At 46.5% G+C, this 15,954-nt stretch overlaps 1 protein-coding gene across 2 annotated transcripts in view; it reads right to left on the minus strand.

The window, feature by feature from the left end:
- The window catches only part of Adam19 (ADAM metallopeptidase domain 19), a 94,108-nt gene that overhangs the window by 9,659 nt on the left and 68,495 nt on the right, over positions 1 to 15,954 (minus strand). The window contains exons 1-8 of one of the 2 annotated variants that reach the window (XM_087910700.1): positions 11,518 to 11,656; positions 10,121 to 10,210; positions 6,897 to 7,093; positions 4,366 to 4,474; positions 2,590 to 2,803; positions 1,844 to 1,921; positions 1,627 to 1,735; positions 289 to 427 (exon numbers count right to left, since the gene is read on the minus strand). In XM_087910700.1, coding sequence (XP_087766826.1) covers positions 289 to 427; positions 1,627 to 1,735; positions 1,844 to 1,921; positions 2,590 to 2,803; positions 4,366 to 4,474; positions 6,897 to 7,093; positions 10,121 to 10,146 — 872 coding nt within the window. In that variant the 5' untranslated portion in view covers positions 10,147 to 10,210; positions 11,518 to 11,656. Of the gene's footprint in view, positions 1 to 288; positions 428 to 1,626; positions 1,736 to 1,843; positions 1,922 to 2,589; positions 2,804 to 4,365; positions 4,475 to 6,896; positions 7,094 to 10,120; positions 10,211 to 11,517; positions 11,696 to 14,140; positions 14,281 to 15,516; positions 15,602 to 15,954 lie in introns of those variants that run through there. The other variant, XM_048435948.3, reaches the window with a different exon arrangement.

Raw genomic sequence — 15,954 nt, forward strand, 5'->3', positions numbered from 1 at the left:
GAGGAAGGCCAGGAGATTTTATGTCATACCCCAGTTTGAATGGGCTGGGTACTTTCTATTGAGAAGAATCCACAAGTGATGACCACACTCAGTAGAAATCACTCACAGCCATTACCTAACAATGTCTGCCATGGTGACAGAGCAGGACAGAAGGAATGAAGGTGGCATGTCCCCTGTATTCATCTCCCCAGAATTAGACCCATCACCACCAACCCACCAACTCTTCCACAAGGGTTCTGAGGTCTAGAAGGGACCCCCAAATCCTTGCGGGCATAGGGCCCATCCCACCTGAACTGCTGCCTTAGCTTGAAAGGGAGGGCCGACGGCTTGCCCAGTTTGTGGCTCTGTCTATAGCAGTGGCATAACAATACGAGGACAGCCAGCATGAAGAAGGCCGAAAACACCCCGGCTATCACGGGGCCCACACCTGCCAGAAGAGAGCACAAGCCAGAGGATTAGAGGCTGTCCTGGTAAAACGATACAGCCTTGATTCTTCCTCAGATAACTGATTTCCATTTCATTTGTGCAACTTATTTTAAATACACATACATCATATACTATTGGGGCACTAATACTAGCTTAAAGAGTCAAGCCCACTGACTTTTCTTTTAAAAAAACTCCACAGTCATTTCTTTCAATGGCACAGAAACTCTCCAAAGCAGTTCCAACTCTGTCATTAGTTTCCAGTTAATAGATTTTCATAAAGTCAGCCTGCATCACAATTTTCCTGGATGCAGACCAGTGACCAGAAAATACTAGATCAGACACCTTGGGATTAGACCCTCAACCTCATAGTCGGTTCCAAAGTCACCTCAACAGTTCCACGAATTACGTTTAAATACACAAAGTACACTTGTGTCAATAAAACTTGATTTTACTCTATTTTACTTGTTATTTTTTTTGTCTTTTAAGACAGGGTCTCACTGTGTATCCTAGGGACTCAGTGTGCAGCACAGATTGACCTCACAATTGCAGCAATTCTCCTGCCTCAACCTCTTGAGTGCCGGGATTACGGGTGGGAACTACCACACACTCAGGTTTTAGCTTTGTAATTTTTCAAACTACTTTTGCAATTATTCGAAGACCAAGTTTAGAAGTCACAGGAGTAGAGGCTTCCCCAGACTTCCCCTAAGAACTATAAAACTTAAAACTTCTCTGCTTTCCCATGTCTTAGCCTTTGTTTAGTAGAAGGCAGAATAACCCAATACAATGCACCCCAGGACTGTGATAATTTCAAGTGCCCCTAAAAGGACTAGTTACTAGTTAGTCAGGCAAATATATGTGACTAACCCATGACCTAGGGTCTCTCTTGATCTCTCTTCCTCTCCTAGCAGTAAAAGGACAGAAAGGCAGCTAAGCCCAAGCTGTGAAGGAGCATCTGACTTTCTCCAACTCAGTCTCTTTTTCTTGGCGCCTCCCTGGAGAATCAAGAGAGTGAAGCCAACTTAACTTGAACTCTGCAACAGGCAAATCCAGCCTATGGCTGACAGGTCCCATATATTCCACTATACCTATGACTCCAGCCCAACACATTTGTAGACAACAATGCCATACTGCAATGTCAATAGGCTGGTGGCTCCTGACCATCAACCACCCATCTCCATGGTCTCCATTGCTCTCACTTACTCTTGGGGGGCAAAGGACCACTGTCAATGCTACCGCCATCTCCTGGGGTGTTACAGAATGGTGGAGCCCAGCCAGCGAAGCAGTGACAATTCTTGTTGTTGTTGCAGACCTAGAGTGAGGGGCCATAGACGGTTCAGCACCTAGGAGAGCGGTGACCTCCCACAGGGCACACCCCTGGGACACCAGCACCCAGGAACCCAGGCTTCTGCACACATACCCCGTGACCATTACACTTTTTCCCACAGCCTTCAGTCTCAAAGAAGGAGGTGTTCCTGCACTGTCCTTCGAAGCAGATCTGCAGAAAGGGAGAGCAGCCATCAGTAGAGCCACAGGGATATGGGGAAGGCTTGGAAAGTGGGAGTCCTGTACTGGGGATGAAATAGGAAGCCCAAAAGGTAACTCTTCAACTGATATATTATAGTGGTAAACACAATGAGCCTCAAAAGGCAGGACAGCGCATAATTGAATTCTGCCATCACCTTTGTGATTGGGGAAGACAGCAAACACTGCTAAAATGTTACATTCAACAATTAGGACATGTTTACAGTCTGGTATTATCTTGATTATCTGCTATCCAAAAATGAACGTGAACTAATTCTAGCCTTATGCCTGAAAATAATGATTGTGGCAGAAGCTTACTCTGTGCTGAGCATCGGACCATGGGGATCCTTTGTTTTTATAACTTCACTAACACAACTATATAGGAGATGGGAGGCATTATTTTCCTTGGTTTCCCTGGCCCTTAGACTACTTCTGCTTCATGTGATGGCTAATGATACAGATGACAGTGGCGAGTTCATTTACATGCCTAATCCATAGTCTATGGGTGAGCGCCTCTAGACGGGAACCTGTGGGTGGGATGCTATTACTCTGGGAGCCGAGTGCCTTCCTCCAGAGCCCACACTTGTCAATTTCTGTCTCTATCTCGGTTTCTGAGGGAGGGAGGCTGGGGCAGGGACTCACGTGGTTGTGACCACACTTGGTCCCAGTCATCACCAGGCCTGGGTCCAGCATGTCACCTTCCCCTTCCTCCTCCTCAGGACCCCGGTAGACATGGGTGCCCCGACAGTGGATCCGCCTCCCATTCAAGGTGATGGTGGTGTCAATCGACACAGCATTGGATTCCAGGGGCCGGGCCTGGGTGCTCTGACACTGGATCTTCCCACACTTGGCATCCCTGGTGGGGAGAGAAGACAGTATCAAAGACTAGGGAGGAGCTGGGGATGCAGAGCTTCAGCGTTCTGTGGAGTAGGGCAAAGGACCAGCTTAGAGACCCGAGGAAGACCAAGAGAGGGGGCAGGCTCCTTGTCTCTCAGACCGAGGCCAAGAACGGAACTTAAGATGCCCTAGCTTCAAGGATAACTTCACGGCATGAGTCAAGGCTGCCACCTTATGCTCATCACCCAACCACTCACCCAGACACTCCAGCGAGGAGCTGGGTCTCCCTCTGACTTCATTGCTTCATTGCTCCTGGGGTTGAGCATTTCCCTCCCTGTCAATCATCCCTCCTATACAGTTTCCCTGACCCATGCGTGTTACTAACTCCTTTCTATCCTGACCAGCCAGACACAGAGACCCCTGACTGCTCCGTCCATGGGAGGAGACCAAACTCCTCCAGCAATGCCTTTAAGTCTCTCAGGATTCATCCCACTTCCCCTTTAAGTCTCTCAGGATCCACCCCACTTCCTCTAGCCACGCTCATTTCTCATGGCCTCTCTCCTCTATTCCCCACAAATTGCAGCTTACTGTATTTATCGGCTTGTCAACTGTCAATTTTTCTCTAACCTCTCTACATAAAACACTTCTTTACACACCAGTGTGACCCTTCACCCTGTCCATGTAGGTATCTGCTACACAACTCAACCAAAGAACTTCTTGGGGAAACCGCCCCAAGCCATTACTATCACATTGATTATCATAATGCTCTAGACTAGGGTTTTTTAACCTGTGGGTCGGTCGTGACCCCTTTGGGGGTCGGATGACCCTTGCCTGACACCTTTCCCAGGCGTCACCTAAGACCATCAGAAAACAGATATTTACGTTACAGCTCACAACAGTCACAAAGCTACAGTTATGAAGTCGCAACAATAATTTTCCGGTTGGGGTCACCACAACACGAAGAACTATGAAAAGGTCGCAGCATTAGGAAGGTGGGAACTGTTGCGCTAGACACTCAATATACAGCTTGCCTGTGGTAAATCTGCAAAAGCAGTGGGAAGGTGAGTAGGTGAAAAATGAGTCTGGGATGAATGAATCAGAGATGCATCAAAGAATAGGCCATAATCTTAGCACTCTGCAAAAAATGGCCCAAAAGGGCCATCTTCTACCCTGACCCCACCCCCTTTTTTTGAGACAGGGTTTCTCTGTACAATAGCTCTGGGTGTCCTGGAACTTGCTCTGTAGACTAAGCTGGCCTCAAACTCACAGAGATTTGCCCACACCTGCCTCTGAATACTGGGATTAAAGGCCTGTGCCACCACATCCAGCCATCCTGCCCTGCTCTAAGAGAGTCCCCAAAGCAACCTTGGTCAACATCCTAGGAAGCAATGCTACACACACTTCTTTATTACTTCCTTAGGACCAACTGAACCATGCATTATCAAACAACAGAGAGAGAACAGATACAGGCTTTCACTGGCTTGTTTAAAAGCTAGCTGAGGGCCAGCCACACCAAGCCAGGTGGGAATGAAGAGGCCAGAGCTGGGATCACTTGGTCACTCTTTCTCCCATGGTCCTCACCTGGGGCTGCACTTCCTGTATTTGCCATTCAAGCCCTTGCCACAGTTTCCGTAGGTGTCTCCAGCTGCATTCACCCGTTCAAAGCAGAGATCGAGGGCAGGCCGGGCTCCTAGGTGTGCAAGAAACGCCTGTCAGTGAGTAAGCCTGCCAGAGGTGCCCAGCGGCAGGGCTAGCCTCAGGCAACAGGACACTTCCATATTCATCAAGACTACTTCAGGCAAATTATTTTAGATTGGTTTTAACTTCATTGAAGACGTGTACCTGTGGTAGTTGCATGCTTATCTTGCTTGCTAAGGAAGAAGGGTTGTCCTATTTCTGGCCTTCAAAAGATAAATAATTCATGTCCAAAACATTATAGAGCTAAACCATATCTTTGGAATTTTTTTCTTTATAATTTGCCCTGTTTTCTCTCTCCTGTATCATAGAAAACCAACAATCTTTAGCTGTGTGCTTTCAAGAAAAAAGAATTTTTTTTTTTGAGACAGGGTTTCTCTGTAGCTTTGGGGCCTGTCCTGGAACTAGCTCTTGTAGACCAGGCTGGCCTCAAACTCACAGAGATCCACCTGTCTCTGCCTGAGTGCTGGGATTAAAGGCGTGCACCACCACCACCTGGCTATCTTCTTTATCTTCTGCATCCCTTATATTCAATTCTGGGGCATCTTCTCGAGAGAACGCAACAAAGAGTGGAAACATCTTCTCTCTTTCTGTTCTGCATTTTGTGTGTGACTCAGTTTGTTGCAGGGGTTGATCATATTCAGGACACGGAACTCAGCAGCATGGCATTCATTGCATGACTCAACTGGGCTACTTTTAATTGGCTGGTACTACAGGGCACCTAGGACACTGTTGCTACAACTGGCAACAGTGCAATAGACATCTTTGAAAACATCTTCACACCCATCCCCAAGTACAACCGGAGGCTGCTTCTAAGTCCTGTTAATTCCCAGCTCCTGGAAATGGTGGCGGGTGGGGTCCCATACCTGGATCCTGGGAGACAGGCTCAGAAAATGGGCAACAGTAACGAGTTTCTGAATGTGACCACAAATTAATTAAAAACAGAGTGTGTAATGAATCCAAGGTGTTTCTGGCAGAGCTCACCCATACTACATCATGTGACTTCACGGCATCTATGGTTCTCAACACACTTGCACACTTTGCACACAGCCAATGAATGGCACTGAAATCCCTCAGCTCAGATGTGAGGCTACTTTATATTATGAATGGTTGTTTGTACTGTTGGCTTGCTGTCTCTTGTGCAGCGGGTTAATCAAGGAAAACAAAGTCTTAACGTTTTCCCTACTATTCTACCTCAGCAGTTAAGCACCAGATTAATGTTTGCATTTTGTTAGATGGTTTGATTTGTCAAACTGCTGCTTGAGTTGCAGACTTGAGTTTCTTTAAAAACAACAACAACAACAACAAACAAGTAATCAAACAATAATCCTAGCCGAGTGTGGTGCACGCCTTTAATCCCAGCACTTTTGAGAGGCAGAGGCAGGTGGATCTCTGTGAGTTGAAGGCCAGCCTGGACTACACAGTGCATTTTAGGCCAGCAGGCAATCAATACACTTTGAGACCATATCTCAAAAACTAAAAATAAAAATTACTAAATGAATCATGATTTGGGGTTAAAACAGAACTTCCAACAATTTCTGTTAAGACCATAGACTTATTTCTGTAATTTTTGTCCCACATATTGATGTGAGCTGGTGTTCCTACCACTGACAATGGTAAAATCATGATGTCAATCAACTCTAAGAAGTGCTGAAGACCCTCTACGACCCGTACCATCAACTATTTAGCCAAGATTTAATTCTTTATATAAAAAGCAAACAAGGACACTCATTGATTAAAGTGTAAATTTGCACTGGCAAAACTATATATATATATATGTGAGAAATTATTTTATGATAAATTCCCTTATGATTTATTATCAATAAATGTTTACTGTATATGTCTATTTTTATATCCTCATATATGCCACGCCATGTAAAAACTTTTTAGAAAAAAAGGGTGAGTGGAAAAAATTAAGCCTAATATAACTAATGGAACCAGTAAATGCATTAAAAGTTCTGCTACTCTAAACTGCTTTCTCCAGGGGTCTGTTTCCTCATACCCTCCACAATACTGTATTATGATAGGTGTTGCTATTATTATATCACTTGCTGTCTTTGTGATCTGATACATGAAAAACTCCATTTAACGGTAGCTACAATTTATTTTCCTTCAATATGGCTGAGGTTAAGCATCTTTTGTAGCTTAAGGGTCTTTTGCATTTTCTTTTACTCTCCGTTTCCACTTCATTGGTGTGGGTATGGGAGGGTACTGCTATCCAATACCCTGTTAAAACTAAAAGCCTTGAGGGACTAGGAAGAATACTGTCACCTGACTTCCCCTGGATGTCTCCCTTGAGCTAAGAAGAGGAGAGGTGGCATTTGAAGATGCTCTGAAGCCAAGGTTCTAGGCCACGCTAAGTGGGCAGGGGGAAGACAGGCTCAGAAGCGGTGGGTGAAAGACAACATGGTCCTTACCAGGTCCCCAAAGCTGCTGGCACTGCTCCTGGTAAGTCAGGCACATGCCGTTGTAGCAGTAGGCCTGGCCGCCCTCACAAGGGGTGCCGTCCATCTGGTAGAAGTTGGTGGGGCAGTGGGGAGACTTGCCAGTGCAGAACTCGGGGAGGTCACACTGCCGCACCTGCTCGCGACACGGGGGTACCAGGAGCCACCAGCTGAGGTGAAGAACAAGAAGAGCAAAGCAGTCATATCTTCCCTGTCCCTCAACCCTTTCAGCCAAGAGCTCATTAGCCTCTCATCCGCGGATCACAATTTTCCATTACCTTGATATCACAGCACCTCTGAGCACATGGCTTCATTAGCCATTGGCCTTCTGATAGGAACAGTGGCTGAGCACCTTCAAATTGTACCCACAAAGACAAACGCAGCTCACTAACTTTTCACAGAGGTCTTAGGAAGCAGGCGAGAAATAATATGTATGTAACAATTTATAGTTTATTTCGTGCCTGGGCAATCATGGCTACCTTTATACAGCTTCACCTAAGTGTCACTGGGACCTCATTTAGTTTGAGGGGCAGTCCTATATAAAGAAGTGAAACACAATGCTCAAAGTCTCGTGGTATGTGGCAGATCTGCGCCCTGATATGTGCACATATGCTCACGCACACACGCACATACCCACACACAGACAACTGGCATTTGTGTAAATTTTCAATTTACAGCATTTGTGTTTTGTTCCTGAAACTAGCCTCAAACTCATTACTGAGCACAGACTGGCCTTGAAATTATAGCAATCCTCCTGCCTTAGCCTCTGGAGTACCGAGACATGTCTCGCCACACTAAGCTTGCGACTCCAAACTCCTCATCAGCAATACCTCCCCGCTGCTAGGCCAAGCGTGAGGCTGAGTGCTGTCCAAACACTTAGGTCATCTGACCTCACAATATCCGTGAAACAGATACAGCTACTTATCGACATATGCTGCAGATTAAAGAACCGAACAACAGCACATTTGGGAAAACAATAAAAACCAATTTAAAAGCTTCGACTTCGGCTTCCCCCGACAGTCTGTCTAGTACTCATGCTGGTCTGCAGACAGACAGCTGAGACCTCAGATGGTTGGTGAAGTGCCCGAATTCACACAGCCAGGGCTGGAAGTCAAGGAAGCCTTTGTGAGGCTCCATCTGACATCTGGGAGCTGGGTAAAAGGTCACTTCATGCTTCTTCTCCAGCCTTCATCTGAGATTTGAAGGACTCAACCAGCACAGCCTCTCTGGGGCTGCCAGGTCAAACAGAGGATGTCCACGTCCCCCTGGGCCAGGCAGGGACACCTGTGACTCAGAGCAAAGCCCTCCCTTGATCCCAGGAGACCATGCTACCCAGCAGCTCTTCTTGGGAGAAAAAGTAGGCAGGCCCCTCTGCTGCTGGGCCTGTGTGAGGAAGGTCAGCGCAAAGAGGCAGAAGTGCATACACACACTCAACTACACAAAGTGCACTCGGCAATCTGAGGGCAGGACAGGCTGCAGCTCAGCTCTTAAACTTCTCTAGAGTTCAGATTTTAGGTTAATAAGAGAACTCAGAGGTACAAATATCATTAATAGTGTGTGTATGTGTGTGTGTGTGTATATATGTCTAACAATGCATATGTACAGATCTGTATGAATAGATGTGTATAATTATAAATATATTTGCTGCTATATATGTGCATTATATAACCCAGCAAGGCCTAAGATAAGCTTTATGGTCAACATTAAGGTGAAATAAAAATAATTACTTTATGAAATATTTTCTTCATAAAGACAATAATTAGTCTCATATCCATTTGGGTCAGATTTTGTCACTAAAACTTATCATTTTTTTCCATTTTGGAACTCTTTGAATGATCAGATTTAGATTCAAAAAGTTCTCTTATTCAGTGCCATGTGGTCATTAATAGTAATAAATTATTTCCTGCATGGATATTAGGAATGTGGGTTACAAAGTCAGGGAGAACTTGGTTCTCACCCCGATGGAATCTTGACCATGTCGCCCATGTCCTAATGACCCTGGTTTCCTCCTCTTAAAAATGAAGGCAATAAGATTTGCTCCACAGACCTTCTATGAAGATTTGACTCAGAAAAACCTGTGTAAAATTCTCAGCCTGGTGCTTGACATCTACCAAGACGGCCATTGATGTTAATCAAAATCATGATTTTCTTCTTAATGTGTTCAAATAAAAATGAAGCCTAGCTGGGCCTGGTGGCTAAGGCCTACAATCCCTCCTGGGAGGTGATGTCAGAACTGGACTCCAGAGTAAGCTCAAGATCACCCTGAATAATTTAGCGAGATCTTGTTTCAAAATAAAAAGATATATATCTTAATCTTATATAAAGCATATATATACACATATATAGTATGTATGTATGTATGTATGTATGTATGTATGTATATACTTATTGTGGTGATTTGAACATAAGGAGGTCCAGGGTGGAAAAACAGTAGGTTTAGTTAAAGGGACATTCTCAGTTTCAAATACCTAACACACACACACACACACACACACACACCCTCTCTCCTTTCTCATCCTCACAATGCTGGGGTTGAACCCAGGGCCCCGAGCATGAAAGCACAGGGTGGTGGAATATTATTTTAAGACGTGTTACATTTTTTTTATACTGTGAACATTTATTTAATGATGCAAAAATGTGCTGTATTCTTTTATGCTGCATTTAACTTAATGAAGCTATGTTGCATTGCCTGTCTAAAACACCTGACGGTCTAATAAAGCGCTGAACGGCCAATAGCTGGGTAGGAGACAGGATAGGTGGAGCTGGTAGGCAGAGAGAATAAAACAGAGGAGAAATCTGGGAAGAGAGGATGAAGAAGCAAGAAAAGGAGCCAGCCACCCAGTCACACGGCCAGACATGGAATAAGAAGGAAAGAAAAGATATACAGATTACAGAGAAAGGTAAATGCCCAAAGGCAAAAGGTAGATGAGATTAGTGAAGAAAAGCTGGCAAGAAACAAGCCATGCTAAGGTCAGACATTTATAAATAATAATGTCTCCATGTGTATTTATTCGAGAGCTGGGTGGCGCCCCCTCCAAAAGAGCCTAATAAATAAATAAATAAATAGCACCCGCCACCAACAGCACAGATTCTACCCTCCCAATCCCTGCATATAGACCTTTTAATGCAGGCTGAAATAGAATCATCATCTACTAGCCTGTCATCTCAAAGCCCGAGGCGGGGGAGAGGGCACTTACCTTACACTGGTGACAGCAGGACCCATGGGCACACTCGGCCCCTTCCTTCAGAGTGCAGTTGGAGGCATTGCAGCAAGGATTTTTACATTCCTGGGAAGGCAACAGATAGCTTTAGGCCTCTGCAGCAGCAGGGCAAGAGTCAGAGTCCAGCAGGGGGCGCCCTTGCCACCTCCAGCCCTAGCCTGCCTGCCCTGCCCTGTTTTCTGCTCCCTAGAACATCACTTGGCAGGGCTTCATGAAGGTAATGAGCATTTGCCAGAGAAGAGACACAGGTGCACCATCCTTGGAGAAACCACAGCTTAGATGGGACTATGTGGTAGATGGGACTATTCTGGGTAGGTATTATCCTGTAATTATGAGGTCACACTGAGCCCACAAAATCCTCCCATCGGCACCATTCCTAACAGAGCTCCCTCTCTGCTGAAGGACCAGGGCGGATCCTTGCTTTTAGTCCATGGTTCTCAGTCTTTCACTAGTCCCTTCATTCTGAAAGTTACAAGGTCAGAAGGTGGCCCAGTGGGTGAAGACACTCGCTGCCAAGCCTGACAGCCTGAGTTTGATCCCTGGGCTCCACACGGTGAAAGGAGAAGGGAAAGCAACTCTCTGATGTTATTCTCTGACCTACCTACACGTGCACACGCATGTGCGCGCACACACAAAATAAATACATGTAGAAAAACCAAAAGAACACCTCGACTTAGAGATCATACTGACACCTCAAGTATCGCAGCCAAATCATCACCTACTGTTCAACAGCCGTCAAGCAAGGGTTAACATTTTCTCATCCTTCAAAAAATAGAGGCGAAACAATCTAGTTCTGCTTTTTTTTTTTTTCCAGAGAAACATGTTTCTGATAAAAATGACAGAGCTAGGGGGTGTGCGCTCCACACTCATTCTGAAGGAGGAAAGACCCATCCATAAAGAGTTCTGCTTCTCCTTCCTCAGCTTCCCTTTCCACGCTTCTCTTCTCCAGGCTAAACTGCGAGTTTGTCGTCTTTAGGCTTCTCACCGCACTCACGATGAGCTTCCTGCACTCATGCGGCTGTGTAAACTCGGGGCAGCTGGAGGGCCAAAGACACCACCTGGGGCTCCTCTGCGGAGGTCTGTGGCCTGAGCAGTTGCTCACAAGGGCTCCGCCCTGATCTTGGATAGGACTGTGCAGCCCACAGCGGCAGAGGCCAGAGAGATCATCCACCTGGAGGCTGTCTTCATCTTACACACAAACGGCCTGTGGTCGCCGTGTGTAGGAAATGCTGGCAACTAGGAAGTGATCTGGCACGCTGTCCTTCCGATGGCCTGAGCTCTGATAACAGTGCGGCCCCCACGCTCACCTCCTCCCCCCCACAGTCGCACTCCTAGCCGTCTTCCCCTCCCTCTAACGCGGCCCCCACGCTCACCTCCTCCTCCCCACAGTCACACTCTTCGCCGTCTTCCAGGTACCCGTTGCCACACCGCCGGCCTCCGTACAGCGTCCGAGTATCTGGCATGTTCGAGAGACACATCCCGCCTCCTGACTGCAGGTACCTGTCCAGTTCCCTCCTGTTGCACCAGCTGAAGACTTTGGGGAAAGGATGCCTGTGAGAACAAGGGGGCATTAGCTCGCCATTCTGCCACCCCAGAAGCTAACTCCACCTAAATAAAAGCCCTACCCATGCCTTCTGCCCCAGGATACTCATCTGTTCGTGAACTTAGAGTTCTTTTATCCTGAATCACGAAACGATAAGCATGCCATGTGGTTACATTTTTCTTATCAAATGAAAAAATGGCAGTTGAGAAACAGAATAACAGTATCTGTCTTTTCCATGAGGGAACTACAGTAGGTAATGGACAATAAGTACATTAAGACAGGTTTCCATACAGAGAGCCGAACAGAACACCAGCCAGCTCAATGCCAGGTGGATATCTATTTTCTCACGACAAAAACCAGAACCAGAAAACCCGAGATCACGGGTTTCATTCACTCATGGGCTAAAGGGCTGATCTCTGTTCTCCAGACAAGCAAATCCCATTGGGCCAATACATAAATGTGTGTTCTCCATCACCAGAGTGCGTACAAAAGCTCCCAAGTCACCTGCTCGATGGGAACAAACCAAAAGGACAGCGGGTCCCTTACCTGCTGCTTTGCTGTTCATGGTTTTGGTTACCCATAGTCAACAGTGATCAGAAAACATTACATAGAAACTTCCGGAAATGGACGAGTCCGAAGTGTGAAGTAACTTCTATTATTGTCACTGTTTTAAATGGTCTAGTTTGAGTTCACGGTTTTAACCTCTTACCGTGCCTGCTTTATAAATTAAAATCATCGTAGGCATGGATAGGAAAAAAAATCACACAACTGCACACACAGCACGAGCTATAAATATGGGAAAACGGCTATGTCACCACATGGGTCTCTGAACAGAGACCCCAGTAAGGCTGCCCTTAATTCTCACCAATGAAAGGTTAACACTGAAGGCTTCCTCCAGTAGGACAGTATGCCCCAAGGGATTTGCTACTCATCATTAACCTCCAGTGTGTGAATAACCTAAAAACACACGAGAGTCGTAATGAATACAACTGTCAGCCATTTGTCTGCTGCTGCAGTCCTCATCCTGTAGGTCGTGACCCCTTAGGGGTCAGACATCAGATAGCCTGCATGTCAGATACTTACATTATGATTCCTAACAGTAGCAACATTACAATTATAAAGTAGCAATAAAATAATTGTATGTTTGGGGGTTTCCACAACATGAGGAACTGTATTAAAGGGTCGCAGCATTAGGAAGGTTGAGGGCCACAGCACAATTGGGATTGGCGAAGCAAGGGGTGGACTTCGCGATGAACTCGAAGGGATTTGAATATGCCCGTGGAGTTGTAGCCCACACGTCACCACCCTCCTTTGGGTGCCACAGCAGCCAAGAAGTGGGGAGTAAACACTAATGCCGCAAACAAGAAAGCTGCTTTGAACCACCTTTCCCTAGAAAGCATAACCAAACCCCAGTAGTTTGGAATGGAGGAAGAGAATAAGAATTCTACCGCAATGCCTTCTGGGTAGTGGCATGCTGAAGAACGCCATGGCGTATGCCGAGGACAGACATAAGAAGAAGCTATGGCTTAGAGAATCTGCTGCAGACTCAGCAGCCTTGCTCATATTCTTCCTGGGTTCCCTGAGGAATGGGTGGCTGCCCCCTTCTCCTCTTGTTCTCTACACTACAGAGTTCCCAAAGTGGCCTGGGATCCAGCAACACTGACCATGATGGTTTGGAAGGACCAAGTGTTGTGGTTCTGATCAAAATAGGGTCTCATGAAGCTTCCTCTGGTGGTTTGAAAGAAAAGGCCCCCAAAAGAGTGTCACTATTAGGAGGTGTGGCCTTGTTGGAGAAAGCGTGTCACTTTGGGGGCGGGCTTTGAGGTCTCTTTTGCTCAAGCTTCCCTTAGTGTAACTCTCAGTCCACTTCCTGTTGTCTGAAAGATGTAGAACTCTCAGCTCCACGGTCTACAGGCACACCACAGTGCTTCCCATCATAAAAATATTGGACTGAACCTCTGAAACTGTAATTGAGCCACCCCAATCAGGTGGTTTCTTAAGAGTTGCCATGGTCATGGTGTCTCTTCACAGCAATGAGAACCTCAACTAAGACACTCCCTGAAGAACTGGGCATATGGGTGTGGTAGCACATACTTAAAGCCCCAGACATTGGATGACCGGGGTGGGCAGAGTGCTTACATTCACAAGTTCAAGATCAGTTTGGGCAAGACACTCTCTCATGTGCACTCAAAAAAAAAAAAAAAAGATGTGTGTTGAGGCCAATTTTATTCCTGAAAACTACAACAAACTAACTCAATCTAGTGATCAACCAGCACCAACCTGCTTGGAGGAACTTAGTGTCCCACAACACATTTGCCCACTTCATCTAAATGCCTTCATCAACAGTTTAAAACTTTCACTGGGGCCATCTAGGAGGACTACTTGGGTCACACCGACCCAGTATCTCTCACTTCACTCTTCCCCGCCCAACATCACCCTTCTGGTTGACTCACCCAGTGGCAGCTGCCATGATGCACCCGCCATCGGCTGCACTGGCAGAACAGCAATGTGCAGAATCATGGCTCATGCCAAAGTTGTGGCCAATCTCATGGGCCACCGTGGAGGCCACGCCAATGGCATTCTCGGAGTGGTCCTGTTCAGAGAAGAGTTCAATTCAAGGTCAGGGTTTTATTCCTGCTTTGCATACCCTGTCCCCATTTGGTTTTGTTTTGAGACAGGGTTTCTCTGGTGCTCTGTAGACCAGGCTGGCCTTGAACTCAGACATCCTCCTGCTTTTGCCTCCCAAGTGCTGGATTTAAAGGCGTGTGCCATCACCGCCTGGCTTGCACGCCTTTTCGCCTTTTTGTTACCTGAGCCTGATAGCTCTCCACTGATTGCCCTAATGTTGAGCACATTGGCTCTCTTTCTAAAACTTGCTATTAATGAGTCTAAAGCCACTGTCTTCACCAGGAAATCACATGCTCAAAAGACTGTGTTTCCTGTGTTCTTTTAAGTTGCAGACCGTGAATGCCCTGCTGATGCAGCCCTGGAACAGCAACCTGAGTTAAGCAGTAGTGACACTTGGTTGACTGTTTTCTGAGAGCACCACATGCACAACCTGGCACAGTGTGAGACCTTAACCATCAAAACAAAAACAAATAAAAAACTTAAGAAAGCCATAAAGAACAGAGCTGTGGCATAACGTAAGTAGAGCTATTGCACTGATGAAAACCTATAGAGAGGCTGAGGCAGGAGGACCATTTGAGCCCAGACTGTGTGGGTCCACCTCAAAAAACCAACCAGAACAAAAGCAGCGAAAAAGGGTATTTATACCCGGCAAGGTGGTGCAGGCCTTTAGTCCCAGCACCTAGAGTTGGAATCAGGAAGAACCGAACTTCAAGGTCACCCTCAGCAAGATAGCAAGACTGAGGCCAGCCTGGTCTACCCAGTGACTTCCAGGCCAACCACAGCTATATAGTCAAACAAGCAAAACAAAACCCCTACTCTCGCTGAGTCAGAATTTCAAAAGACGGAAATTTCCTAACTGTGACTCTTGAGACAGGTGTTCATTTCACAACGCAATACCCGAGGACTCGAGGCCCGGACTAGAAATACTTCTGCCTCTGTCCTCTTCCCTGGGTACCCTCTCTCACTCCTCCAGTCCCTGGTATGGAACAGTACATGCGAGAACTAGAGGTCTGTTTTTACAATTGCTTAAAAACCAATATAATCTAGGATGAATGACAGGTTAGCATCCTTGGGACCTAGTAACTTCATTGGAAACATTTTCTTGTTTTAATGTGCTTTATGTTGGTTTTTCCAAAGCTGGACTCCTGTCTTGAGAGTCACTGTCCCCGTGGGCAGTACCAGTGTATGGTCTGAGACTCACCATGCTGACACCTCCAGACTGGTACACGGAACACATCGCCATGAGTGGGGCCAGGCCAATGGTAGTACCTTGAAAGGACCTTCCCCTGCAGGAAGGAAAAAAGTAGGTAATTCAGGTGAGGGCTGAGAGAGTTGTTCCCCTGGGACAGGCTGCCCCGCTGTACACGGACCCCATTGACATTCCCAGATTATTCCCAAAGGGGCGAGTCTGGTAACCAGCCAACTGGACAACTCTTAGGGTACCACACCTCTTATTTCCTCTCAGTCACTCCCTCAGTAGCGCAGAAGAAAGGTCACTTTGCCCTCACAATGTGCCCAAAGACTCCCAAAGGAAGAAGGCAGGGCCTGACAAGCTGTGCCCCATTCCTGATACACAAAGAGGGGTCAGAGGCAGGAATACAGGGAAAGGGTGGGGCACAGGCTGTGGTGCCCCCAGTGA

Source organism: Myodes glareolus, chromosome 9 (assembly GCF_982192425.1).
Source record: "Myodes glareolus chromosome 9, mMyoGla1.1, whole genome shotgun sequence".
Classification (NCBI taxonomy): domain Eukaryota; kingdom Metazoa; phylum Chordata; class Mammalia; order Rodentia; family Cricetidae; genus Myodes; species Myodes glareolus.